Source organism: Tupaia chinensis, unplaced genomic scaffold, assembly GCF_000334495.1.
Source record: "Tupaia chinensis unplaced genomic scaffold, TupChi_1.0 Scaffold000638_1, whole genome shotgun sequence".
NCBI lineage: Eukaryota > Metazoa > Chordata > Mammalia > Scandentia > Tupaiidae > Tupaia > Tupaia belangeri.
The window spans coordinates 3,535,258-3,563,155 of NW_006160159.1; the positions used below are offsets into that span (position 1 = coordinate 3,535,258).

Here is a 27,898-nt window from a genome sequence, read left to right on the forward strand (position 1 = left end):
TTTCCTAAATTTTGTATGTTATAATCCTAAACCCCAGTGTGATGGTATCAGTGACTGAGTTTTCTGGTTTGTTTTGTTCTTTTGTTTTGTTTTGTTTTGCTTTTGCTGTAGGGCATGTGTACTTGCTAGAGAGAAAGACAGGTAAAGACAAAGAGAGGGAAAATGAGTGATCTTCTCACAGAGGGCATGGTCAGGTCATAGTCCCTTCTCTTCCATTCTCTTTTTGGGATTTTGAGCAGGCACACATACATGCCCTGCGTGTTTTTCAAGCCACCGGTTTCAGAACTCCAAATGCGTAGTCAGCCATGTACAATCCAGCCACCTTAACCCCCCCACACGCCACCTGCTGGCCCAGTAACTAGGGTTTTTAGGTGGAATTAAGTCATAAAGGTGAGCCCTTGTGAAAGGGATTAGTGACATTATAAGAAAAGACATATGGGCCAGCCAGTTCCACTGTGGTTAAAGCTGCTGGATCCCATGCGGCTGACAGCATGGTTGGAGCTCCTGACCCAGCAGCTTGAAAAACACACTAGGCACATTTGCATGTGTGCCCAAAGTTTTGAAAAGAGAGTAAGATGGGGAAGAAGGGATTGTGGCATGACCATCCCTCATGGTTGTGTTTTCTCACTTTCCTTTATTTTTTTCTCTGTGTCTCCATGTCTCCCTGGTAAGTGCACATGTCTCCTAACTTTTTTTTAAAGACACAAAAGCTTGCTTCGTCATGTTCTGCTCTCTGCCATGTGATGGTAATGGTGAGAAGACGACTGGCCAAGTTCACATCAGCAAATGGGCCTTAACCAGATACCAGCTGTGCCGGTACCTTGATCTCAGATTTACAGACTCTAGAAATACGAAAAATTAATTTCAATTGTTTCAGCCACCCAGTAGCAGTGTTTTGTTTTGCAACTTGGACTGAATAGGACAGATATGAACTGAAAGAACTTCAGTAAGAACAAGGTAGCCAAACACTGAATGTGGGACTAGGTACAAAATTTTATGACATGCGGTCTTAAATGTGAAAATGGTAGCGGGGTGACAGTGCATAAATAAAACATGATACTCAGCAAGGCTGACCCTCATGAAACAGTTACAGGCTCCTATCCAGAGACTTCCACGAGTACACTGGGCATTTGCATGCTCACAATCCAGTACTAGCTAGGAATGGTGCTATCTGTGTGTGTGTGTGTGTGTGTGTGTGTGTGTGTGTGTTGCTCATGAAATAAATAAACTTTTTTTTTAATGTGAAAATGGTAAGGCTAAGTGCCAATGTGAGAAAGTTGGGGCTCTGGAAAACTGCATATTTCCATAGATTTGAGGCTACATCTAGAGCCCCAAGTGGATGGATGGCTTCCTGGTCGGTAATAGTCAGTGCCTAAACACAGTATTTCATGCTGCTTATGGTAGACATTTCTCATTTGGGAGGCTGTGTATAATGGATTTCTGTGAATGAATATATTCTCTTTTCTATAAATACCTGGATCAGTTCATGTGCAAAACTAATATAGTGTAATATGTTATAATTATGCTCTGTTCTATGTTACATGCTATAGAATATATTTATGCATTTAATATAGTATGTTATCATAGATGATAGTAGTTATTTTATGATTATTATGGCTTTTTCATTATTGTTGTTAACTAATTTCATTCCTAATTCTTTGGCAGACACCACTATCTGCATTATACAGGTGAGGATTCTGAAGCTCAAAGAAATTAGTAACTTTGTCAGCTACTAAGTGGCAACAACAGAATTATGTCCCCTGTGGTCTAACTTCAAATCTCGTCTTAGCCACTGTGCTATTTTTTTCTCACCAGTCTATTAAATTTGCAGATATTTATATGAAGATTAAGACACCATTTATTCTTTTAAATCTCATGTTGCACTCACTCAGGCAGCTTCTCCTAAACCTTAGGAGGAGAGGATAAACATTTTTCCAGAAGCACAATGAACAGCACCAGGACATGTCTAAGGGGGAGCAAGGAAAATTCTGAAACTCAAGCATAAATCTCTTTCAAAATAAAACCACAGCATCTTTAATCAAGACCTGGCAATCATCGAATCATTTCTCTGAGACTCGCGTTGGTAAATGTGGGCTATCCCACTAGGCCTTTAATACTTGGTTAGAAATGGATCCAAGAAGTTGACTAGCAAGACAATTCATGCAGCACAAACACGAATCTGTAATTCTCTTCCCCATCACCACAACACAGTTAGTTCCTGTCCTGATTCGCTTTGAAGACAATGAGTGTCTGGAAGAAACCGTAAGAGCATTGAAAATGGGGCCAGCAGTAATGAATAGGGACTGCCAACAAAATGTTAACAAATTTCTTCCATGAGTCAAGTCTATTGTCAGTTCACAGCGAATCTGAAGGTTGAACTGGAGTCGTGCAAATACTGAGCTAACTTGTAAGGTTTGCCTACCATCTAAAAGGGGGTTCTCTTTCACCTGTGTAGAATTTAGCAGCTGATAATTCTATCTCCTGGCAGGAGGAGATTAAAATAATAAAATAAAAATAAACCACATGCTTTAATCTAGAATCTAATCTCTCCCATTATCCCAGCACATTCATATAAACTCTGCTCTGATGGAATTCTTCTCACGCAGCAGGGTGAAGATCATCTTCTCAGCAGCCAGACCCAGCAAGGCAAGTGACTTTCCTCCCTTCCTGACTTCCCTCTTAGAACCCATTCAATGGGAAGACAAAGGACCTGCAAGGGGATGGGAGCTGCTTTGTGCCTGGCCCTTAGGGGTACTTTATTTTTCTTACAAAGATTATCTCAACCTTACTGTAGCCAACAAATAAAAACAAAACTAAACCCTAAAACAGATTTTCTGAGGCAGTTTAAATTAAAAATACAAAAGACTGAGATATATTTTTAATTTATTCATAATTCATTTACAGATTGGACCACACCAAGACTCCAAAATCAGCAAGCCACGAGGGGATAAAGGCTATTGCAATTATCAGGAGTAAGCCAAATGCTACCTTTTGTTCTGACTAAAATCTTCTCCTTTAAAAAACATCTCCTAGCAAACGATTTTTCTATTTCCTATTTAAAGAGGATTACATAGCAAACACGACTAGTGGCTGGAGAGCAAAGAACTTTCCATCGTTTTATTACCTGCCAAATATAAATTAGTTCATTGTGGTTAACTCCTGCCAAGCGACCCTTTTCCCTGTCGCCCATCAGGCCGATGGGCTGTGGCAGGTTGGTTCCTGCCTGGAGTCCTTCCTACTCAGAAGACTGTCAGATATTCTGCCTGCTCACTGTCTCTTGCATCTTGTGGCAGTTCTCATGATGGGCAGCAAGGTTTTGAGCTTGAACTGCCCTAGTACCCAGCTCTGAATTTCTCCTACTTACTATCACTGTCAAACCTCTGCAGGCACGTGTGAGGCACTCCTCCAGGTACAATGGAGAAACCCTACAAATTTTACTTTGCAATAACTACAGGATACAGAAATTGTATTAGTTCCATTAGATGGAGTCATAGAAATATTTGAAAGGTTAGCTGGATATACTGAATGCCACAGTTAGACTAAGATAAAAAATCACTTTGTTAACTTAGAGTGTTTCCTCATTGGTAACACCCTATATTAAGGTGCCATTTTTAAACAGCTTATTATTATTTATTCATGTGTGAGGCACTTTATAGCATGCTAGATAACAACTTAAATTCATGTATTAAAGATGCACATACATGGTTTAATACGATTTACGTCTTATAATATTCTTTAAAACAGCTTTCCATAGTCTCATCCGTTAAGCACTTATTACTAATGCATTTTATAACATACTTTATAATACATTATTTGGGCAAGTAGCTGCATTTAGTGATCATTTCATAAATAAGAGTAAAGCATTTATAAATGGCACCTTAATTTAAAGTGTTACCTTCGCATTACTGGAGCGCGGCTCACCATTCATCTCATTTTGTGATGATTCTCCAAATGCACCACTTAATAAAACAGACACTAAGTTCTATTTTCCCTTCATCTGATTAAAAGTTTATTGAGTCATTTCCTCCATCTGCTTTCAGATGTTGGTAGTGTGAAGGCATTAGTGTGATTTCTGATGAAACCAAACTTTTAATTCAACCATATTTCTGAAAAGATGGTAAGAGTAGAAACAGAGAGCAACCTACCATATTGGATAGAGCCTGCTGCTTAGGTTCTTTGTAAAATTCGATTTTTCGATTAGAAAGGACAATCCAGGAAGTAGACCAGTTTTTCCTTAGGGAAATAGAAAGAAACATTATTAGTTGAAGAAATTATTTATAGACAAACTATGAACAGCATTTGGAATGAGTAGAGACCATCTTTATTTTTAACAAGTTTTCCTGAAAGTCTCATCATCATTAAAATTTATAGGTGGTAAGGAATTTTGTAATAATAAAGACATTTTATAATTTTAGAAGCATTACATTTATAGTAAAAGTTTCTCAGTTTGTAGATCCTTCTAAAATCTTTTTCAAGGACTAAAATCCAATTTTGTGTATCTATGTGCCTCCCTCCCATAAAATGTCTACGCTTCTACAGCAAGAACTAGCAAAGTAGAAACAGGAGTCAGAATCTCTTATTCCATTGTTTCAACTCTTCATTAATTCAGTATGTTTCAGCATCTGAAAAACTAGCCAAATCTTGTGTCCTTGCTTAATTAAAAATATTTTTTGGATATCTGGTGGCACAGTGGTTAAGGCAGCTGGACCCCACATGGCCCAGTGTCTTGAAAAACATGCTGGGCATATGTGCATGCATGCCCAAAATCCCAAAGGAGGAAGAAATGGAGGAAAAGGGATTGTGGTGTGACCAGACCCCATGGGAGGTGCTTTCTCACTTTCTCCTCAGTTCCCTATCTCTCTTTATCTCTTGGGCCAGTGCACAGGCCCCCTCTGGCATTTTTTTTTTTTTTTTGACATAGGTCACATACACTCACACAAGAAAGAGAGAGAGATAGAGGGCGGGAAAGTGAGAAATCACCCTCCAGAGGGACATGGCCATGCTGCAATCCTTTCTCCTCCAATCTCTTGGGATTTAGATATGCATGTACAAAAACCTGCCATAATTTTCAAGTTGCCAGGTCAGGGACTTGAACCTCAGTTGGCCATGTGGGAATCCAGCACTTTAACCACCACACCACCTGCAGGCCCCAAACATATATTTATATTTTTATTTTTATATTGCTGACCCTCACTAGAAATTGAAGAAGTGCAAATCAATCCATTGATATGTCTTTCCTCTTTGTGTATCTCATTTTGGAGAATTAAAAAGAATAATGATATTTAAGGTAAATGAGGGTGTAGAAATAGACTCATACACTATTGATGAGAGTATAAGTTGGCAAAGTCTTTCTGGAGTACAATAGGACATCTTTTTAAAAAAAATCTTTGAAAACAGGTATCTTATTACTAAATACCTCCATCCCTATGGATTTAAATGTGTTCTAGAAAAATAGTTCATGAGGGACCAGCAGTTAGTGTAATGGCTATGTCGCTGGACTCCCACGTAGTCGACCGCAGTTCGCATCCCGAAGCCAGTGGCTTAAAACTCATGCCGGGCGCATGTGCGTGCTCAAGATCCTGAGAGAAGAATGGAGGAGAAGGGATTGCGGTGTGACCATCCCCCCGGGGGGGGGTGATTTCTTGCTTTCTGTCTCTATGTCTCCCTCTGTCTGGCAAGTGCACGCACCCTGTAGTGAAAAACCTCTCCAAAAAAAAAAAAGTTCATGAGCTATTAAGGCTGTGTGGTGCACACTTATGAAGTGCACTACTATTTGTTACATCTGTCCCTAAAAAAAGAAGATCTTAGTTAAATAAATTTTGTATAACAGAGTCATATAACAGAATAAAAAATTCTATGCAGTAGAAGAATACTGACAAGGGAAGATTTTAATGTGGACCATATACAATATGTAGTTCTTAATATTATGTTGTTCTATTCTCCTAGTGTTGTCTTCATCCAACCCAGTACCTTCTAATTGTTGATTCCATTCATCAGAAGCCCAAATGTTTCATCCTCAAATGTGCCTGTGTGACTTCTGCACATATCAGTTATGATAGATTCCAAAATAATGTTTATAAATTTCATTTCTATCTCCTCCATGTAAACATAAACCCACAAATGACTGAAATAATTTAATCTTTACAGAGGTATCCCGAGTACTCCTCTACAATGCTTTATATGACATAAACACTAAATATATAATTTTTAGACACTGATTGAACTTTGTCCTGGAAAATAAGTCTGGGTATTACGAAGCTAAATCAGGTAGTAAAATATGCCTTTTCTTTTGTAGTTCTTCATATTGCCAAATATCATTCACTGAGAACATATTGCTTCAGTAGATAGAATACACATGAGTTTATGTCATAAGGAATACTCTGTTAGATGATAATCACATTAACAAAATCAATATACATACTTTTCTATCCTTTATGTCACATTGCTGAAGTTTTCTCTGGTTTAATATTCACTTTAAGCTAGTTGAACTCTGTTCACAAAAGTGGTTAAGAAATATAAAATGTTTACAGAGAGACTTCATTCAGGTCAATAGAAAACCGCACAAAATATACTAAAAATAACTTTGCAAAATTGTTGTGTAATTTAGTTCCACTTGTCTCTAAGGATATAGGGGCTTGATTAAAAGAACAATTTTGATTAAGTAAGGTTAATATTTACACCAAGAATTAGGTTTCTTTCACATGCCCCAAGCTTTCTTAATGGCACGGCATGGTGTTAAAGAAGGACAGGATAAGTAGACACGTAAGAAACACAATGTGTATTTTCCAACGTACAAATGCCAACACTAAGTTCTCGGGCATATTTGTCTTCAAATGATTTCATTTTTTCAAAGAAAATATGAATGACAAGAACATCATAGAGATGTTTTCCTCTGCCTTAGTCCCCATTTCTCCTTTTAGACACCAGCCGCAGCAAGGTCACTTAAAGGCAGCAAGGTCACTTAAAGTTGCAGCCTTCTCTCTCTTTGTTAAAGAATTGTTTAATTTGTGTATTTATTTACCTATTTTAATATGACCAGAGGACAGACAGAGAAAGAGTGAGAAAGCAAGTAGCCAGGTCTGGGACCTGAACCGTGGTTGGCCATGTGGGAATCCAGAGCCCTTAACCACCACGTCACCTGCTGGCCCCTATAGTTTCCTCTTTATTAGGTCAAAACATTACATGGCCCCAAACAGGCAAAAGAGAAAACGAGAAAGACTGCTGTTGCTGCTGACCTAGACTGACATCCATCACCACCCTTGGCTGAACCATGTGTGGTCAAAAGTAGGACATCCTCACACACAAATCCACCCATAACCTGCCTCTTACATTTCCCACTTCATTTTCCATCTTCTGGCAAGAAGATACTATACCTATTTGCTTTCTGTCTATACTAAGTCCCTGATAAATGATTCTGATTTGGTCATTTATAGAACTTGCTGGCAAAACACTCTTCTTCTTTAAACTTGGAACTAGAACTGGTTAGAACTGAAGTGGCATGAAATTAAGTCATGCCATTGTTCCCATTATGACTTTGAATGGCTATGAACTGTGTCCCTGTTAGGTAATCGGATGAATGAGCTGAAGAGGGTACAAGCTGCAGGTCTTGGAACCTTAGTAATAGGAATGGCTCTGACACTTTATGTAAGTGCTATTTTGTTTAGAATTTAAAACTCCACTGTCTTTATTGTATTAGGATAAAAGCAAAAAACTATCCAAGGGTTAAATTCTACTGCTTAAAAAGAATTTTATTTCAAAGTGAAGAATAAAATGCTGCTGACAACATTTTAGATGCCCCTTTTTAGTTCAATTTTCCCTTATGATTTATTTTATAATAGTCAACCATTATTTTGAGTTTGTAGTTTAAAGCTTATCTAGCACAGATTTGGCTTCATACAGACACACAAAAATGATGAAAGTAGTAATGTCTCCATTTACCAATATAGAGGCGCAGACTATTTAGGTAACTTGCTTAAAGCTGCAGAGTCCGTATTTTATTTTTTCTTATTTATTTGCATTTAGTCCTTGTACATCTTTACAGTGTATGACATGTTTTCTTTTCCAGCACACTGATTTAAAGTCAAACTAAATTTTTGTATTCATTACTTTCCCCCATCTTTTTTAAAAGACTAAGTAGTACAGTTCTAAACTGATTAAGACTATTATCAATGCCAGCTTCCAATGTAGTTTTGTTTGAAATCCTCCAATTCTAAAAGGTAGAATGTATAGCCTACGACAAGTTGTCAGCCTCCGACCTCTGCTATTAACTGCTTTACCTGATCCCCATTTGAAAGACTGGGCAACTCCCTGCCAGTCCCAGGCTCTTTCTTAGAAGTTGTACTGATTCACAGGAGTAAGGTCATGACTGACCAAGCTCTCATGAGAACCAGAGGAAAGTATGAGCTCCTAATTGTGGGGGCACCTCTGTCTCTTTCCCGCTATGGGTTATTCTGACCTGTGATTACAGGACTTATCTGTACTCAGTAGGGAACATAAAATCAGAAAGAGAGGCTTCTGGTCTAGGGGTAGCTGTGACTTCACCTAACAATACTCTTAAACTAATAGTTAGGTCTGACCGTTCATCTCTGAAAAGGTTTGAGAAACTTGGTAATTTGGTCGTTGTCCTTACGGTGTCTGCCTTCACCTTCGCTCCTTCTGAAGTATTTGCTCTCCTGTACTGTAGTTCTCAGGATATCAGAGGAATCGTTTCCTGACCTAGTTCCTCTAAACAGTAAGCCTGTCATAATACATTGTCAGTTTTAGAGAACATGTGGAAGGCTCATTTGGCAACGTCGTGCCTGGCTTGAAACTAATGTTTCTCATAAGCAAGCAGACCATTATGGGTGACTGTGGTTCAGTATATTGGGTGACACCTCAGAAAGTGGATAACTCTTGCTAACTTTGAGGGCTTAGCAAAGATAGGTAAGTTTCCAGTTTCTGATGAAACTTTTTAAATAGATCTTTCTAGGATGAAGTAGTTTTCAGAATACAAAGTCAATTTCCTCTTTTTCCTCAAAGAGATGAATCTCATATCTCTTCTCTTAGAGTTCTTCCTGTATTGTACACACTATGTGATGCATAGTAATTGTTCATTAAAGGTCCTTTGAGTAAAAGAATACACAGTCTTTCAAGTTTCAAGAGGGTCAAACATCTAGGTTTTCCCTGCTCTCTGTTTGTGGTTGCTCCCTAAAAAGACTACCAAATCATCCACTTCTGCATTTCTCTGTTCCTTAGTTTCTTAGTGCTTTGATACTGTATTCCTGGCACTCTTCAACTGTCTAACATTTCTGGTTTAGTATTTTGTTTTTCTAATTTATAATTCTTGTGGGTGATGCCTGAGCTTCTTCTGGAGTACTTCCTGATTTCTCAGATATGTGTCAATAGTAAAAACTGCTGTGTTGCATTGGCACATATTCTACACCAGGTATGCCACCCGGTACTTTATAGGCATCATGCAATTTAATCACTTAGCCAGTCACAAGTATCTGTTGAAAATTTGCCAAATCATTCTAAGGACTGAACACATGAAGGAAAATGAGAAGGACTTCTAGGATTTTGTGTAGAACTAGAGGAAGGCAGACAAGAAAAAGGAAACAAATTCTTCAAACATCTCCAGGGGAGTGGCCATATCCATATAGTACGGATGAGAAAACTGAAGCTCAGTGAAGTGGCATCGTACCCAAGGCACACATGTTATCACAATGGGAGTTGGGCCAAGTCTCCTGGACCCTAAAGTCCATACTCACACCAATGTATCAACTGTCTCTGGAGCAGGTGGCATACTGAGCATGTCTGTGCAGAGCCTCAGAAGGAGTTAAGAGAGTGAAATATTGAACTGTAGTCAAAGAAGTACTGGAACCTACTTCTCCTTGGAGTAAAACCTTGTCTCAACCTGTCCTGGGCAGGGGCTGATCTACAATACTAAACTGCAAGCCCCTTTATTCCTGCCTTCATTCCTGCCATAATGGTCAGCAGGCAAATTCATTAGTTAACAAGAACCAGTTAACACCTTCCTATTCCATTAAAGACTTTGAGAGCACTGTTTTTAAAATTTTCCACACACAGGGATAAATGCTCAGTTGTTAGACAGACTTAGGGTCTATAAGAGACACACGACAGTAAATATTCAACTTTAGAAAGTCAGAGGCCCCAGGAATAAGTGAGGCAGTCCCCGGTCTGCACACAGATTTCCCGGTAACCATCAGATGAGGGACTGATGCTAGTAATTCAATGCACGAGACAGATCCTGGGACAAGGGATGCAGGTTTTTATTTATTCTTCAACACATCCAGGTGGAGGAAAGGTGCTAACTTATTAGGAAGGAAGAAGAATTATTTTTTTCTAAAAGCAAATACGCACAATTGATGCAGTTGGAAGGACAATTTATCCAAGGGAAACACTTCATAGAACATTCCTAAAACAAATCCTAGGTTGTGACATTGGAAAATGCAAAAAACAAACAACAATGACAAAAACCTTAACAAAAACAAAATCCCCAAACCAAAAATATTGAATAGAGGTATCAGCTTGGCATTCCACAAAATGGACACCGGATGGCAGCACATAATAACAGCAACTTTGTAACCGCTTGTCTGGAAAACGCTTGATGGAAATGGCCCTTAAAATATTCATTATCATGAGAAGAATCTGACAGCTTGAGCTGTAGGTTTAATACATTCATTTGCTTCAAACCTCAAAGCTTTATACCCTGCACGTACCTTTCCTGAACCTCCTTTAAGTAAGAACATGGGGGGAAAGCCAGGAAGTCAGAGGAAAATATATGTACTATTACTTCATAAATTTCAGGTTCACTTCATTGGGCCACCTGCCTTTGTTACCTGACTTGGTCACGCTGGATTTGACTTGATTCTGCACCCCAGTGATGGAAGTGAGAGTGATTTACTCTGGTATCCCTCACTGATTTACCGCAAAATCACTCAGACACTGTTAAATGTTCTGACTCGTTTTCAAACTAATAGGTTTAGAAACTTATTTCTTCTCCCTCATATTCTAAGCTTCTTGTAATTTGCCACTGCTAAAAGGTGGGTCAAAAAAGAGACACCGATGTATAAAAGCACACATCTCTCCCTGTGCTGCAAGAAAATAGAGAAAGAAAGATTCAGCCTGGAACAATTTATAATCCTGAACAGAAAGTACCAAAGGAAAATTAAGTTCACATTAGGAGGGCATCTTAGTATCACATTCTCAAGGAAGTCCATTCAGAGTAACAATTGCTAAAACAAACACGCACAACCTCTGAAGGTAGTTTCAATCAGTGTGGATACTGTTGTGTATTTGTGTTATTTGCTGTTACTTCATTCGGTTTGTATCCAATTTCTGTGTGATAGTTTAACCTCACATTAACATAAATTTGTACTCCGTCTTATTATTTCAATCATTGTATATCATTATGCATTCTTCCAGATTTTTTCATTTAAAGTTATATAAATTTTAGTTTTCCTTTTTTTTCTTTTTTCTTTTTTTTTAATCCCAAGTGCACAGAATTGAGTTGATTATATTATAGTTTGTGACCTTGTGCTATCATCATTCTGGGCAAGGCCCCTAGCTGGTTTTATATTATTTTCAGTTTCCAGTCCTTACATTTATCTCCTATAGATATATATTCTAATGTGTTTAATGTATGATAGAATCTGCTCGCTATATGTGTGTGTGTGTGTGTGTGTGTGTGTGTATAATAATGTGCAGCTGTATGTATGTAAATGTGTTTTATAATGCATAAGAATATTTGTGTTATAAACCTCATTACGTTCTTACTACTTTCATTTATTGTTAGATTTAGACATCCATCTATGGTGTTGTATTTAAAACCAGCTCATTTCTTGCAAGTGCTGCCCATTTTGTTATTGGATATGTATACCAAATTTACTTACTCAAGTTCCCAGGTGTGGAGACCTAAGCTGTCTCTAACTCCTTCCATCCCAAATGACATTAAAATTCACACAGACATGTTTCCTTTGAATCTGCCAGGAATTATCTCAGGGGAATATACCCATGAGTGCAGGCTGGCTGAGTAGTAAGCCACACACATTTAGCAACCCACTGAGAGCCTTTGCCAGACTTTCCTCCTGAATGAGTGCACCAATTCACACCAGTCTACTCTGCAGTGCAGAAGGGATCTCATTTCTCCATAATCTCATCAGCGTGGTATTATCTAACTCTATATTTTGCCTAACTGATAGCCATAGAATGTTACCCCGATATTGCTTTTGCTTCTATTCTCTGGGTTGCTACTGCAATTGGGTATAACTTTTCTCTTTAGAGTCATACAGTCCTGCAGACTCTGCATTCTGATCATTCATAAACTTTGACTAATATTTTTAAACATTTATTTTTTTGTCCCATGAATAAGAGAGAGAGCCAGCAATCTAGCAGGGTCATGAGGCCATGATCCACCATCAACCTCAGCAGACCCTGGATCATGGATGCCTGCCCACCCAGCATATTCAGAGAGCTCTGGAACCTCTCCCTGTGAGTCCATCCTGCAAAGTGCTAGGCTTTACTGCTACATGGCCTGTGGCCCCAACTTTTACTATTTTCTGTTGAGTCTATTGTTTTTGTTTTGTTTTGTTTTTTGGTGATTTGAGAGAACTCCTAATTTATGTTAAATAATAATACTTATCAGTTTTAGTTATTGTGGAGTTTATTGACCATTTTATCTATAATCATCATGCTTAATAACATAAGGCCTGCCACATTGTTAGGTTATAATATATAAAATCATTCTTACCCTCATTTTTAATTCCAGTTTTAGTTGTGTTCCGTTTTACACCAAAAGACTTATTATTGCAGTAAACCTCTTATTGCTTGTCAATTTTTCTTTTATATTTTCTAAAGATGAATGCTAAACCTGGCTTACCTGATAAAATTATGTGGCTATTTTCAATGAATTTTATTATGTATTGCTTTATTGCTTACCAAAGGAGTCTGTATGTTTTTATCACTTGCTACAAAAATGGTCAGTTTAATCATAACCTTGAAAAATCGTGTAGTTGTTATACCATTGATAATTTAACATATTAAATAATATACAACAGTTGCTATAATTTGCAATTTCTATGTAAGTTTCTTTTGGTTGCTTTTTCCCCACTTATTAAGGATCTTTATTTTTTTATAAATTTTAATGAGTTAATAAACATTATCAATGGATGTATACTCTATAGAGCACTTGGCTAAATGCTTTAGCAGTAATACTTAAATAACCTACAATATATGCTCTATTACTACTTTCTATGTGTAAATGGAAAAATTTAGTTACCTATATTAACTCTTCTTGTTCCCAAATCTTATTGTATGTATAGTTAGTATCACAGAATTTAGCCTTGCCCCCAATGAAATATGTTTGTTTATTTTTCTTTTTATATTTATTTTTATTTTAAGTTCTTTTTATGCATTCAATTACATATGTCACTTACCTTGTAAAGTGAATATTCCAACATAAATACATTTCTCACCATTCCAGTTGGGGGATACTGTGAATGTTATCATCAACAGCTAATAACCTATTACTTTGTCCCATAAATATCTTGCCTCTCTATTTCTCTCCTTAATGTCTTTCCTCAGATTCTCCTCCTTCCTCCACCCTCTTCCTACACTGTATCTATTATCTATAACCCTTTTTAATGTATCTATATCCTCTAGTCATTCAATTTTGGCCATAGAGTATGGACAGTTGGTATACATTAAGTGGAGTCATACAATGTTTCTCCTTCTTAACCTGGCTTGCTTCACTCAGTAGTAAATCTTAAGGTCCTTGCCAATGCAATCAAAAAAGAGAATAAAGTAAAAGGAATTCAAAATAAGCAGAGGGAAGGTGAAATTATCTCTATTTGCAGATGACATGATTGTATACATAGAAGACCCATTGGTATCCACACACACAAAAAATTGCTGGAAGCAATAAATGAATACAGTAAAGTTGGGAAGCAATAAACGAATACAGTAAAGCTGCAGGATACAAAATCAACATACATATATATGAACAGCAGGCAGACTAAGAGAACTAAAGAAAGTAATTCCATTTACCATAGCCACAAAAAGTATAACATACCTAGGAATAAATCTAACCAAAGATGTTTTATCTTTCTTGCTTTAAATTGTTTGAGGCTGAGGAGCAAAAATTGTCCTTTTATTTCATGCTTTCAACAGTATGAAGAGCTTCAGCTGTCCCTCAATAGATTATTTTATTAATTTTCATTTTAGTCCACCCATACCTGTACGTTTCCTTCTATATTCCTTGTTTACCTTTTTGTCTTTATTTCTCTCTTTTATGTACTTATTCTCTCTAGGAATAGTTTGGTTTACCTCTGAATAAGAACGGAGGATGGTGAAAAAAGAACTCATTGATTCTATCTTACATTCTTAAAAAAGCCCTAGATATAGCCTTATTTTGAAATGAGGTTATACAAATTTCCCCAGTGATACTCTGACAGGCTTGAAAGCAGAATATATTCAGCATTTAGCTTTAATTTTTAATTGTGAACATTGAAAATATGCCTTAACTTTTCTTATGAAGCTGAAGAATTTCTTCATTAGGGGAATTCCATCCCCAAAACTATAAATAGTCCAGATTCCTCTGAAACTTTATGAGACTTTAGTAAAAAGATTATGAAAAGCACCTTATAACATGTATGTATATTGTATTTATTTATCTTTTTTTTTTTTTTTTGGAGAGGTTTTTGCTGTAGGGCACATGTGCTCACCAGAAAGACAGAGAGAGACAGAAGAGAGACAGAAAATGAAAAATCACCCTGCCCCCTGGGGTATGGCCACGCCGCAGTCCCTTCTCTTCCATTCTCCTCCCGGGATTTTGGGCACACGAGCACACGCACCTGGCATGAGTTTAAGCCACCAGGTCCAGGACTCAAAATGCGGTCAACTACATGGGAGTCCAGTGACATAGACATTGAGTCAATTGTTGGTCCCCATGTGCTGTGTTTTAATACCCTCACAATTTTCTCCCTCTGCACTTATATTCTCCTTTGGACAGGCCCTTTGTGGCTCTGTATATCTTAATGAATGCAGGTTCTGTGCTTTCCTCCTTGTACGGGTATGGAAACAAATATTTGGAGATGAAAATATGGACAGAAGAAAAGTATGAAAAGAAATACAGAGAAAGGTATTATAGTTGGTATATAGTGGCAATGTCTACTAGTGTTTGTTTTTATTCTAGGGCCCATAGGATTAGACTTTTGGTTTTCTTTTAGTAATTGTTACCCAGAAGGGACTTCCATCTAGGAGAAAATGTTAGGCTGGCCTATGGTGGATGCTGGGAAGGATATTTTAGAAAACTGCCATGATAGGGCATCACCTTGTTTTACTGGAAATATTTTATTTTATTTTATTTTATTTTAATTTTATTTTATTTTGTTATAGGTTGCTTGCACTTGCCAGAGAAAGGCAGAGAGAGGAAAGTGTGAGATCCCTCTCCCATGGGGATGGCCATATCACAATCCCTTCTCCTTGGTTCTCCTTTCCAGATTTTAGCAAGCAAGCACACTCACCCAGTATGATTTTCAAACCAAAACCTCAAAGTTGGCCATGTGGAAGTATAGTGCCTTCATCATTACACCACTCACTAGTCCCTGGAATTCTTTCTTATAAAATTTCATCTCCTTTCATGCATGAGGCTAGAGGGTAAGACTAACCAATGTTGTCACCTTCTCTCTTCTTCAAAGCCCCAATGAAAGCCTGAAGTAGCAAACTCATATAGACCCCTGGAAACTTTTCATCTACATGACTGGTGAGGTAAGTACAAATCTTGACTTATTCATACTGTGGAGAACCATTGCTACATTGTCCACATGCCTTCCTGAGTTGATAAGATTGGGGATGAGGTCTAGAAAAAAAGGAAGACACACAGGCTAGTTTAGGCAAAGTACAATCCCCAGACATAGGTGCAGATTGGGGTATCCTTGGACTTAGTGGGACATCTGGTTTCTGAGCAGGAACTTTGGAGTGTGAGTGATCAAAGGAAGAATTTAAAATGGGCAATGCTGAGAAAGGCAAAAGGATTTTGATTCACAAGTGTGCCCAGTGCCACACCATGGAACAGGGAGGCAATCACAAGACTAGTCCCAATCTTCATGGTCCATTTGGGTTAAAGACAGATCAGACCCCTGTATTCTCTTACACAGATGTCAACAAGGACTGGGGAGAGAATACACTGATGGCATATTTGGAGAATCCCAAGAAACATACCTGTAATGAAAATGATCTCTACTGTCATTAAAAGATGTCAGAATGAGAAGAGTTGATAGATTATCTCAAAGAAGCTACTCATAAGTAAGTTGGCCACTGCCTTATTATTTTTTTTAATCCACAGAGTTTTTTTTTTCAAAGATTAATTTAATTTAATTTAATTTGATCAGAGAAGGAAAGGAGGTGAGGGAGTAAGAAAGCAAGCTGCCAGATCTAGGACTTGAACTACAGTTGACCATGTGGAGTCCAGTTCCCTTAACCACTATGTCACCTACTGGCCCTGATCACTGCCTTACTTATGTCAGAACAGAAATGTCTTACGTTTTTAATGTGTACCATAGTTTTTTTTTAAAATGTATCATTTTTAAAGTTAATTTTTTAAATTATTTTTAATTGTGCTATAGGACATCTGTGTCTAACCAGAGAGAGAGAGAGAGAGAGAGAGAGAGAGAGAGAGAATGAAATAAAAAGTGAGAAAGCAAACTGCCAGGTCCAGGATTCAAACTATGGTACCATGTGGGAGTCTAGCACCTTAACCACCATGCCACCTGCTGACTCCATGTACCAAAATTAAATTGTATCCTACACTGGAACTCAGATCATGAATGACTGATAGGATATTTTTGTTGGACAGTCCTGATTTAAATAAGATTGGCTAGTGGTTAAATAAATCTTGCTGGTTTTTAAATTTTTGATAGTAATTTCGGTTCAATGCTATCACTGTTTGCCCTTTCTAAAGATAACTGGTAATTCATTATTAATGCTCATCTTTCTACAAAGATGGTGAATGCCATCTCTAAACCTATTGGAGACTGATTTTTATTTAGGCTTATATGTAACTGGTTATATGAATAGATACATGCTGGGGAAATCCCTTTGCTTCTCAAAACCAAGCAAACTCACCTGTGTCTTATTTTGTGTTCATTAACTCATTAAAGGTAAGGGCCAAAGGTAAAACTAAACAAAAAGAAAACAAACAAACAAAACAACAACAACAACAACAAAAAAGTAAAACTCCCTTCTGTTGCCTTTTCAAACATCTTTCGGCAAGCCAGATACTCCAGTGGGGCAGGGACCACCCCGGTCTCTTAAAACAGCCTTCCATTTGACCTTGTCCCTAGTGCATTTCTTCCTGGACCCTTCTAGAGAGGGTGGCTGCAGAGGGCCAGTTTAGAAGATTCAAAGCTCCCTTTGGTATCCCAAAATAAGACATAAAATGGGCATGAAATAGAGTTTGCTAATTAGAATAAAAGTAGATGTTTTAGGTAGTGAATTATGGATATTTTTCTGCAGTTTTACTCTTTGAAAATAAATACATACATAATCCGTTTTAGCCATCTAAGGAAAGCATACTTTCTTTTCTAATGTTGACCATCATGTCATTCTAATAATGAACTCTATTGTGCAATGAACAGGTGCCCAATTGCAAAGCTGACTAGTACATTTATCCTATATGGTTTTAACTATTAGTACTATACTCTTTAATAAATGCCTTGTTTCCCAATTTGAGTATTTTTTATATAACTTCATAGATTACATATCATCTAGAATAAAGCTAAGTATATAATAGGACTAATAAAAGAAGTAGCAAAGCTTCTGAAATGGGGATGATTATTTCTAAATATCTTATACATACAACATGACTAGCATCTTCTGTGGTCTTCCTATCAACCTTATTTTTTTTCTTCAAGGTTTTGCTTTTGTTTTGTTGTCTTGTGAGCTCTTATTTCCTCTTCAAATTTTTATCACAAATCTTAAGTTCATGATTTTATTTTTCTTTTATTTTATGAAACAATTATTTGGTAAGCTAGATATGAATTTTTAAAATCCTTTATCCTGGGCCGGTAGGTGGGATGATGGTTAAAGTACTGGATCTCACATGACCCACTACATGGTTTAAGTCCTGAACCTGATGACTTGAAAAACACATCAGGATCATGTGTCTGCATGCCCAAAACCCCAGAGGAGAATGGTGCAGAAGGGATTGCCATGTTGCTCTCCCCTTTGTGGGGTGATTTGTCACTTTTCTCTCTCTAACTCTCTCCAGTGATCACATGTGGCCTACGAGAAAAATCTAAAGAAAAAACAAAACAAAACAAAACAAAAACCCATCTTTCAGAAAACTATTCTCCCATTGTATGATAGGGAGAATGGTTTTTTAAGATATATTTAGTTAGAAAGTTTTATTTGTTATTATTATTTATTTTTTAAAATTTGACCAGAGAGAGAAAGGGAAAGTGAGAAAGCAAGCCATCAAGTCCAGGATTCGAGCCATGTTTGGCTATGTGAGTCCAGTGCCTTAACTACCATGCCACCTGTTAGCCTCAAGTAGGGAGATTTTGATATATTGAAAATTAGTCCATTCATTTTCTAGTATGTTAATCCAGATATCTAGATCTTTTTTCTTTCTTTTCTTTTTTTTTTTCCCTTCAAAGATTTTAAGTCCTAGAAGGACAAGAAAGGACTAATTCATGTGCTGTATACTGTTATATGTGTCACAATATAGAATGTAGTCCCTTTCTGAAAACCGTAGTTACAGTTGGGACCAGCAGATGGTGTAATGGTTGCATCCCTGTACTCCCACGTAGTCGGCTTTGGTTCAAATCCTGGACCCAACAGCTTAAAATTCACACTGTGTATGCATGTGCCCAAACTCCAAAGAGGGTAATGGAGGAGAAGGGATTGCAGCATGGTTATCCCTGCTGGGGAGTTATTTTTCATTTTCTGTCTCTCTGTCACTCTGATGAGCACATGTATCCTATAGCAAAAATATCTTTAAAAAAAAAAAACTATAGTTAGAGTAACAATAATGTTAATTATAGTGGTAGCAGAGAGGGTTATTCTAGTTTAGTAAAACAGAGACTTGCTTCCCAAACAGCGTAATTACATAAGTTGAGGATATGGGTAATTATCATAGTTACATAAAAATTAATTAAAGTACTTTTATTACCTCAGTTTCTTTCCTCCATCTGCAATTTTAGCCTTTTGAAGATAACCTTCTTTTTCAACCATCTGCAAGAAAAATGCATACATTAAGACTGTGACAAATTCCATGCGTTTGTCAGTTGGAATGAACCTATACATTTTTTTTTTTGAGAGATGTTTGCTATAGGGTGCACGTGCTGCTGGAGAGACAGAGAGAGACAGAAGTGAGAAGTAATCCCCCAGGGGGATGGCCACCCCACAATTCCCATCCACCGAGATCTCCTCTCAGGATCTTGGGTATGTATGTAAATGAACCTGGTGTGAGTTTCAAGCCCCTAGATACGGGACTCAAACCATGGTCAACCATGTGAAAGTCCAGCGACATAACCATTACACTATCTCCTGGTCCCAAACCTCTTCATTTTTATTGTCATTGCAGTGATGGAAGTTTTCAGTCCTGTAACTCTGTTAATAATCCATACATAGCTTATGGGAAGCACCTACTTGATCGTAGTCATCACAAGCTATTAAATATCCAAACGGCAGATTACCATGAGAAATGTGATTGATCTTGTAGTTAGGGATATACCTTTACTTATCTTTCTTGTGGACATTACATTCATTTGCTTTAAAAAAAAAGATTAAAAATGATAAAACAAAAACTAATTTAATGCCTTTCTTAATTTCACAGCTCATCCTCAGAAAATTTCTCTCTTCAACCTCCACAGGAATCTTTGAAGGCCAGAGAAATGGAAGGATTCAATGGAAACAGATAACTGAGCCCATTGAATCATTGAAGAACATTTGAAATAGCAACATGTCACGTATTTTGATCAGTTACTAAGAGGCACTGTAGTAGCACTGCCTTCTCTTCTTCACAATGTGGGATTGCTGCCTTTTTCTATTGTTATGTATTGGATTGTTTTCTTTTTTTAATAATTATTTTATTTAACTTTATTTATTTATTTATTTATTTATTTATTTATTTTAATTTGACCAGAGGACAGAGAGAGAGAGAAAGTAAGAAAGCAAGCTGCCAGGTCGGGACTCAAATCGTGGTCGGCCATGTGAGAGTCCAGTATCCTTAACCACCATGCCACCCTGCCAGCCCCTGGTTTTTAATGCTAATGTAGCTACAAGTTTCTTAAAGGAGATTCAACAATATGATACAACTGTCCAGAGGCGTTTGTGTGGAGGTCTCCACAAAATAAAAACACAATGCAAATTGAGGTGCCTTGACAAAGTGTATAGTAGGCGTTTTGATTTCTTCGCACCCTATTTCCACCCTCTTCTGTCTGTACCACTTGTCCCATGCTGAGTCCTACTCCTTTGTGCCATCTTTTAACTTGTTGTGAACTGTCAGCAGTCTTCTCCCACATGCTGCATGCCAAGAACTTTCAGTAGTCACCTAGAATCAAAGGCCTGCAATTCCTCGGTGCAGTTCCATATGCTTTCCCCTTGATTGTAATTCTCCACCTATATACCATGTCTTCAACTCACAAACTACCAAATACACTAAATCTACTTTTAAATTTCATTTCATATCTTTTATTAGAGAGTCTGTCCATGATTCCTCTGTAATTTCTCTTTTCCACTGCTGAATCTCTATTTTCTTCTGCCGATATCACTGATAACACTTACTGAATTGGGCTGTAATTGTCTGCTTATGTGCTTGTTCTTACACCTGTGCTGGAAGTCCAGGAGAAGCAAAGGACTGCACCTTCCCACCTGAATCCCCATCTCAAAGAGCACTGGCTGGCACCAATAGTCGCAATGATAAACATTTGAACAAATGAGTAAATGAATTAATATATAGATATTTTATCATTTATTAAGTTTGTCAAAAGTTCATTTATTTCTTATATGAGAAAGAAAGAGATGCCAAGAGAGAAGGAGACAGAAAGGGACACAGAGAGAGACAGGCACTCCCAACAGGTCTTCACCCTGCAGTCCACTCCTGGCCTGCATCAGCCAGGATCATAGGCATGGTCATATGTCAGGAAGGTCATGACGTATGAACCTAGAACCTTTCCAATATAAGTCTAGTTGTACTAACACTGTGCCACCATTGGGCCCCCTGTTTTTTTACATTTTTATAGAAAACTGTACAAGCCCAAAAATACATCTGTGGTGCTATAGGTGAAAGAGAAATATATTCGAGAGTAAATGAGTCATCCTGAACCACTAATATCTCACTAGTTAAAGACTTGCCTGTTTGGGCCAGCAGATGGCACAGTGCTTATAATTGCTGTACTCCCAAATGGCCAACTGTGGTTCAAGTCCTGGACCCAGTGCCTTGAAACTCACTTTAGGTGTGTGTGCATGAGTACCAAACTTCCTGGGAGGAGAATAGAGGAGAAGGGATTATGGAGTGGCCATCCCCCCTGTGTGGTGATTTCTCACTTTATCTCTCACTCTTTCTTTCTCTCTCTCTCTTCCATGAGCACATGCTCCCCAAGGTAAAAATCTTTTTTAAAAAAAGGAAAAAAAAGAACTGCCTGTTTTTAAGACTCACTCCAATCGATATAGGTGAGATCCTTTCAGACTAGTTCATTTTTATAGTTCTGATTCATAGCATAGTACTCAGCTTCCAAAGTATATTTGATGCATACGTTTTTGTCTGAATAAATAATGAAAATAATGGTGATGGTTTATGACAATCTTAGCAACATATTTTTCAAACAGCTACATTTCAAGAAAATTTCTTTTATTTAATTTAGCATATTTTCCATGCTCTAAGGAAGCTTTCAGAAATAATTTTTAGAGCCATGTGTCCAATGGTGCCTTTTTTGTCTTCTTTTCTCCTTTCTTTCTCCTTCCTTCCTTCCTTCCATCCTTCCTTTTTTCCTTCCTTTCTTTTTTCTTTCTTTCTTTCTTCTTTCTCCTTTCTTTTTTCTTTCCTTTTTCTTTCTCTTTATTTCCTTTCTTCTCTTTGTGTTTTCTCTTTCTTTTTTTAGTATTTGGATACAACTATTAATTTGTTTTTCCCATCTTTCATTATATGTATGCTGTCTCTTGTCTACTCCCTAAAAGCCATATAATAAACTCAGTGTTTAATTCTGGTTTTTATAAATGTTTAAAAGAAAGATGTTTTCAGTAGTAATTAACATCACAGAGGATGGCTCTTTCTTTAGGAATGTATATTGAGAAATTTGTTGTGTAACAATAGACAAAATTTATTGTTTTATTTAAACTTTCTTTTGATGAAAATAATAGTTGCTGAAAAGCTGGATTTATCTATCATAAAGCTACAAAACCTGTCGGTCCATCATAAAAATTGATGCATGTTTTTCCACTAAAAATGTCACATCTTTTTTCAAAAAAATTCAGTTAAAAACCCTTGGGTGGACATTGGGTACCCACAGAGATGCATTATTGATGACTATTTCTCTAAAAGAAAAATGAATTATGAAAAGAAAAAGGAATAATCCAACATGAAATGACTTGAGATATATACCATAAAATTATCTATTCTTGGGGCCAGCAGGTGACCTAGTGGTTGAGTTACTAGACTCCCACATTACCTAAGGTGGTTTGAGTCCCAGACCTGGCAGCTTGCTTTCTCATTTTCTTTCTCTCTTTCTCTTTCTCTCTCTCTCATCAAATTAAAAAATAATAATAATATTAATGAATAAAATAAAATAAATGTTAATAAAAGTTCTTTGCTCTTTAATACATATGTCATGTTCCCTCAGGCAATGCTGAAATGTTCTCAGGACACCTGAGATTGAGGCCCAGAGCTAGGTTGCTCATGCTAGGATTCTATATATTGCCTTCAGTTCTCATGAACCTGAATTAATACAGTAGAATTTCCAGAAACAACCACACAGAGGTCCCTGGTAAAGAAGGAGGAAGAGCTGATTAGCAAGTGAGCTGTCTCCTCCTATATCATCTTCCTAAGTGCAAACTGACTTCCAGGTTATTCAAAGAAGCTGATAATTCTGCTCTGTACTATCTTCTACCACATTTACCAGCACTATGCATATGTGCATAGATATGCATATCTAATGTGCCTGCATGTACATTTCTGGAATCAGGTATTCATTTCTCTCCATTTTCTCTTTCACTCTTGATATATACTCACTCTCTCAACAAATGTTTAATTAGTAACACCCTCTTTCTCTGAATGTCAGCTGCTGTGCTCACAATGGGACTGCAAAGATGATAGGACAAACTTTTATATTCAGATAAAAACTGAAGATTTAACTGCTGTGAACTCTCATTCAAGATGCTCTTCTCCCTTTTTTGAGGGGGAGAAGGGGCGGAACTGGATACTCTACACTTCTCCAGCCATGTCGGAGACTGAGGCCATCTTTTTATCCAGAATAGAGAACTCCAATTAAGCTCCTTCCATTGTTTTAGGTCCCATGCTGGCAAACAAAGCTTCCATAAGGTGGAATTTATTACTTTACTATTTCTTCTCATCATACTTTGAAATACCTCACCATGTTCCAGGCACCAGGAATCTGTTATTCTGGGAGGTTCATAGTGAGCTGAAAGAAGTATTAAGGCAAGCGGAAGATTGCCATGTATTGTGCATGTGGGTTTATTGACAGTACCCTATTAATTATTTCAATTAATTATTCCTATTTTATGTTAGTCCCATGGTCTAAAGGGACAATGATCTGCAAATTATACTTGAGCATGTTGGTCAGTTAGGACTCAGGTGGTCTCTAGTAATTTACAAATTACATACAGCATTAAGTCTAATTTTAGGATTCTACATGGCAAATTGTATGCCAGATTGAAGTTCTTTAAGTAGTAACAACTTCCCAAACTCTGTATACTTAAGAAATGTCAACCAATCTTTAGATGCTAAATTTGGTTTCTTGAGCTATTTGTCCAATGTCCTACAGAAGCCTAATTTAACTTTAAGTGGCTGGAAAGATCAGCAATTTGTCCAAATTGGATGCCAGCCAGTCTGCCAGCATTGAGGAAGTACTTAGCGACATCCGTGCTGAGATACAGATGAGAGGAATGAATGGCAGCGGGATACCAGATAGCACCTGTTAATCAACCTATGTTGGAGGCGACAGATAAGGCAGGAAGATAGAAGACAACCTTTGATTAATGGTAACAGTTGGGACATAAAGACCAGCCTGTAACCCTACATACAGACACTGCAGTTTTGTTCTGTTTTGTTTTTCTTTTAGAGAGATTTTTGCTATAGGGTGCATGCACTTGCCAGAGAGACAGAGAGAGACAGAAAGTAAGAAATTACCCCCCAGGGGAGATGGCCTCAGTGCAATTCTTCTCCGCCAGTCTCCCAGAATCTTGGGCACACACACAAACACACCGGGCATGAGTTTTAAGCCACTAGGTCCAGACTGAAACACAGTCAACTATGTAGGAGTCCAGTGACATAACCATTACACCATCTTCTGGTCCTGATATTGCAGTTTTTAATGTAAAGGTTTATATTGTTCTCAGATGTAATTACAAACAATAAGTTTTTGTCTATACCAGACTACCAAAAGAGTTCTGCTAAAAGACATGTTTATAAGTGAAAATCAACCAAATTTGCTTTACCTTTTAACATCAGAACTACATGGCCTTATTATGCCTTATAATATTTTATTTTCTCTAATGGGCTGGTCCTGGAACTTAGAGGTTAAGGTATCAGATCCAACATGACTGACTGTGCAGTTCAAATTTTGGTATCAATGGCTTGAAGAACATGCTGAGCATGTGCACAAGTGTGCACTAAATCCCAGCAGGACACAGCAATGGAGGAGAAGAGATTGTTGTGTGACCATGCTTCTCTGGGAGATTCTCTCTCTCTCTCTCTCTCTCTCTTCCCCTTTGTCTCTCTGTCTCCGGTTAGCATGTGAACCTACTGGCAAAAATAGAAAAAAAAACAAACAAAGCAAACAAATATTTGTTCTTCTGATGTACTTAAGTTATTGTTCTTTGTTCTGATTCTATTCATGGGCAACCATCTGACTCCTAATCAAGCTCCCTAGGTTCTTTGATACAGAAAGTGAGAGACATCAGAGTGAGAGGACTGTCTGATAGGACCAATGCTCACCATCTCTGGAAAGACTGATAACATTGATAAATACAATTGTTCAAGTGCTACAAAATGGAAACAGGCTCCAGCTCTAAACTGGGGTGATTCCTCTGATGTAGCATGACCTGAGGAACCTTCTGTGTGACTGACCTTACTCTAAGAGAACTTCGCACCACCTCTCCATAGGTACAACACTTACTCACCATGGTTTGCAAAATTTTAGCATTTAATTATCCTCCCATTAATGATAAGGCAACTACTACCCTCTCCTGACCTTTTAATAGATTATAATGTCTTACTGATAATCTTGTTTGTTTCCATGATTTCTATTAAAAGCTCAGAATGTGGAACCAATCATTTTACTTCCCAAATGAGACTTCTTGGCCTTTCCTTCTTAAATCTCTATTCTACTTTCACACTACTCAGAAATAAATTTGTCTGTCTTCTTTTTATTGCTTTCCTTCTCTTGACATTGTCGTCAGGTTGCACACCCTTCTTATTGCTTATGCTTTCTTCTCAGTATCCAATTTCCCTATGCTGGCTCAGGTTTTCATGCTACATTTGATCTGCTGATCATGTGTGTGGACTCCTAATAGTCATAACCCATTATTTTTTGCTGTTTTTTGTTTCATTAGAGATTTTTGCTATGTGGCATGTGTGCTCACCAGAGAGACAGAGACAGAAAGCAAGAAATCATTTCCCCAGGGAAGAGGATGGTCACACCTCAATCTCTTTTCCTCCATTCTCCTCTTGGGATTTTGAGCATGCACACACATATGCCCTGCATGAGTTTTTAGCTGTCAGGTCCAGTACTTGAACAGTAGTCGATTACATGAGAGTCCAGCAATGTAACCATTACAGTATCTGCTGGTCTTGCAATCCATTATTCAAGGAAAAAAGGGCAGGGGGAGAAAGTCTTAAAACTTCAGCTCATCTGCAAATAATTTAATTTTTTAAATGTGCTTGACTTTAGGACTGCTTTTTATATAACTCAAGAATGAACTATGCTTCCAAAGACATACAATATGATGTTTCACCCAATGTGAACACATATTTACTGTGTGTGCATACTTTTTAAAAGTAGTGAACCAAAGCTCTTGCACTGAATGTGATGACTACATGAAAACAAGAGGAAGAAAAGTAAAGAAAAAGAAGAAATGATTCGTTATCATACATGAGTACTCCTCAGAAAGAGGAGACTAAGAATTTTTGAAGAAGTAGGATGATCCTGTGGCACAAGTAGTTAGGCACTGTAGAGAGGAAGCAGGATCCTACATGATTAACCAGAATTGAATTCCCAGTCCCAAAAGCTTCACGCTAGACACATGTGTGTGTCCAGAATCCTCACTGACTGGAGAACTAGAGGAAAAATGATTGTGGCATAACCAGGCCCAATTGGGGGATCCTTTTTCTCTCTTTTATATATGTGCTCTCTATCAAGTATGTAAATAAATCAATAAAGACTTTTCAGAGACATTCTTGAGAAGTTGGTCTTTATTTTCAGGCCTCAGAGTTAATCATAGTTTGCTCATTGCAACTTTTTAAAAATCCCTTTTAATATATGTGTTGAGCAATGCTTTTTTGGATAGTCTCCTTCTCTTTCTCTCACTTGGGATGAGAAAACAACCCTGGCTTTGGGGTTCTTTTGCCTGTCTTGAACCATTTTCAAATGCTGGGTTTGGCAAAGCATGTATTATGTCTTGCCAAATGTTCTTCCCCGTCATATTAAACCCCTGTGTATTTCAAGGGAAATTTATCCTCATGTCTTTGATTTATTTACCCCTAACTCATCCAAGTGTCATCTTGAAAATGCTACTATTTTGATGTTTAAGAACTCCCGTGAGCTTTTTTGTCTGAGCCTGTCATCTCATCACCAGTGTGTTTCATTTGGTCACTGCCAGGAAAACCAGGTTTGATTTGGGAAATGGGCTGATGAGGGTATATACCTCTATGTAACTCAAGACATGTCTCAGTCTTCTGGAACTTTTTTCCTGTATCTTACCTCTTCATCCTTCCCCACAGCTTTATGTCTTCTTCCCTGAATCTGTTTTATTGTATACTTCATTTAAATGTTACTTGTTCTTTGTCTGTCTTTGGAGTGTAGTGAGAATGACCTTCCTGATTACTGTCTAGGCAAATTATTACTGTAATTCAATTATTGTGTCCTAGCCTAATTTCATTCTAGGCAGTAGGAAAGAAAGCTTTGCTCAATGCTAATAGCCTTTGTTGTTGTTGTGTGTTCTTTTTCTCTATTCTAGAGTTAAATGAATTTCCCGTGTGAGTCTGGATGACTTGCATTGTGACTTGTTTCTGTGTTTCAACAGCTTCTGAACTTCTTACCATGACCTCAGAGCCCTTCACAATCTGAATGTGTTTCCATTTCCTCATGTGCCCCGACTCATCTCCCTCATTCATTGTATTTTAGCCCATGTATCATTTCTTATAGTCTTTCACATATAACACTTTGTTTTGACTTCTAGATCCTTGAACTTGCTCTCTCTACTAGATCTTTACTCAGACTACCTTTCTTGCAAATCTCAATTTAAATGCTCCTCTTTTTTTTTTTTTTTTTTTTTTGGGAGAGGTTTTTGCTATAGGGCGTGTGCACTCATCAGACAGACAGAGAGATAGAAAGCAAGAAATCACCCCCCCAGGGGGGATGGCCACGCTGCAATCCCTTCTCCTCCATTCTCCTCTTGGGATCCTGGGCACGCACGCACATGTGCCTGGTGTTTAAGCTGCCAA

The 27,898-nt window shown here is 37.6% G+C and overlaps 1 protein-coding gene across 1 annotated transcript in view; it reads right to left on the reverse strand.

The window, feature by feature from the left end:
• ARHGAP15 (Rho GTPase activating protein 15) overlaps positions 1 to 27,898 on the reverse strand; it is a 721,214-nt gene that overhangs the window by 597,955 nt on the left and 95,361 nt on the right. Inside the window, 2 exon segments of the mRNA XM_006159626.3 lie at positions 4,146 to 4,233; positions 19,169 to 19,230. Coding sequence (XP_006159688.1) covers positions 4,146 to 4,233; positions 19,169 to 19,230 — 150 coding nt within the window.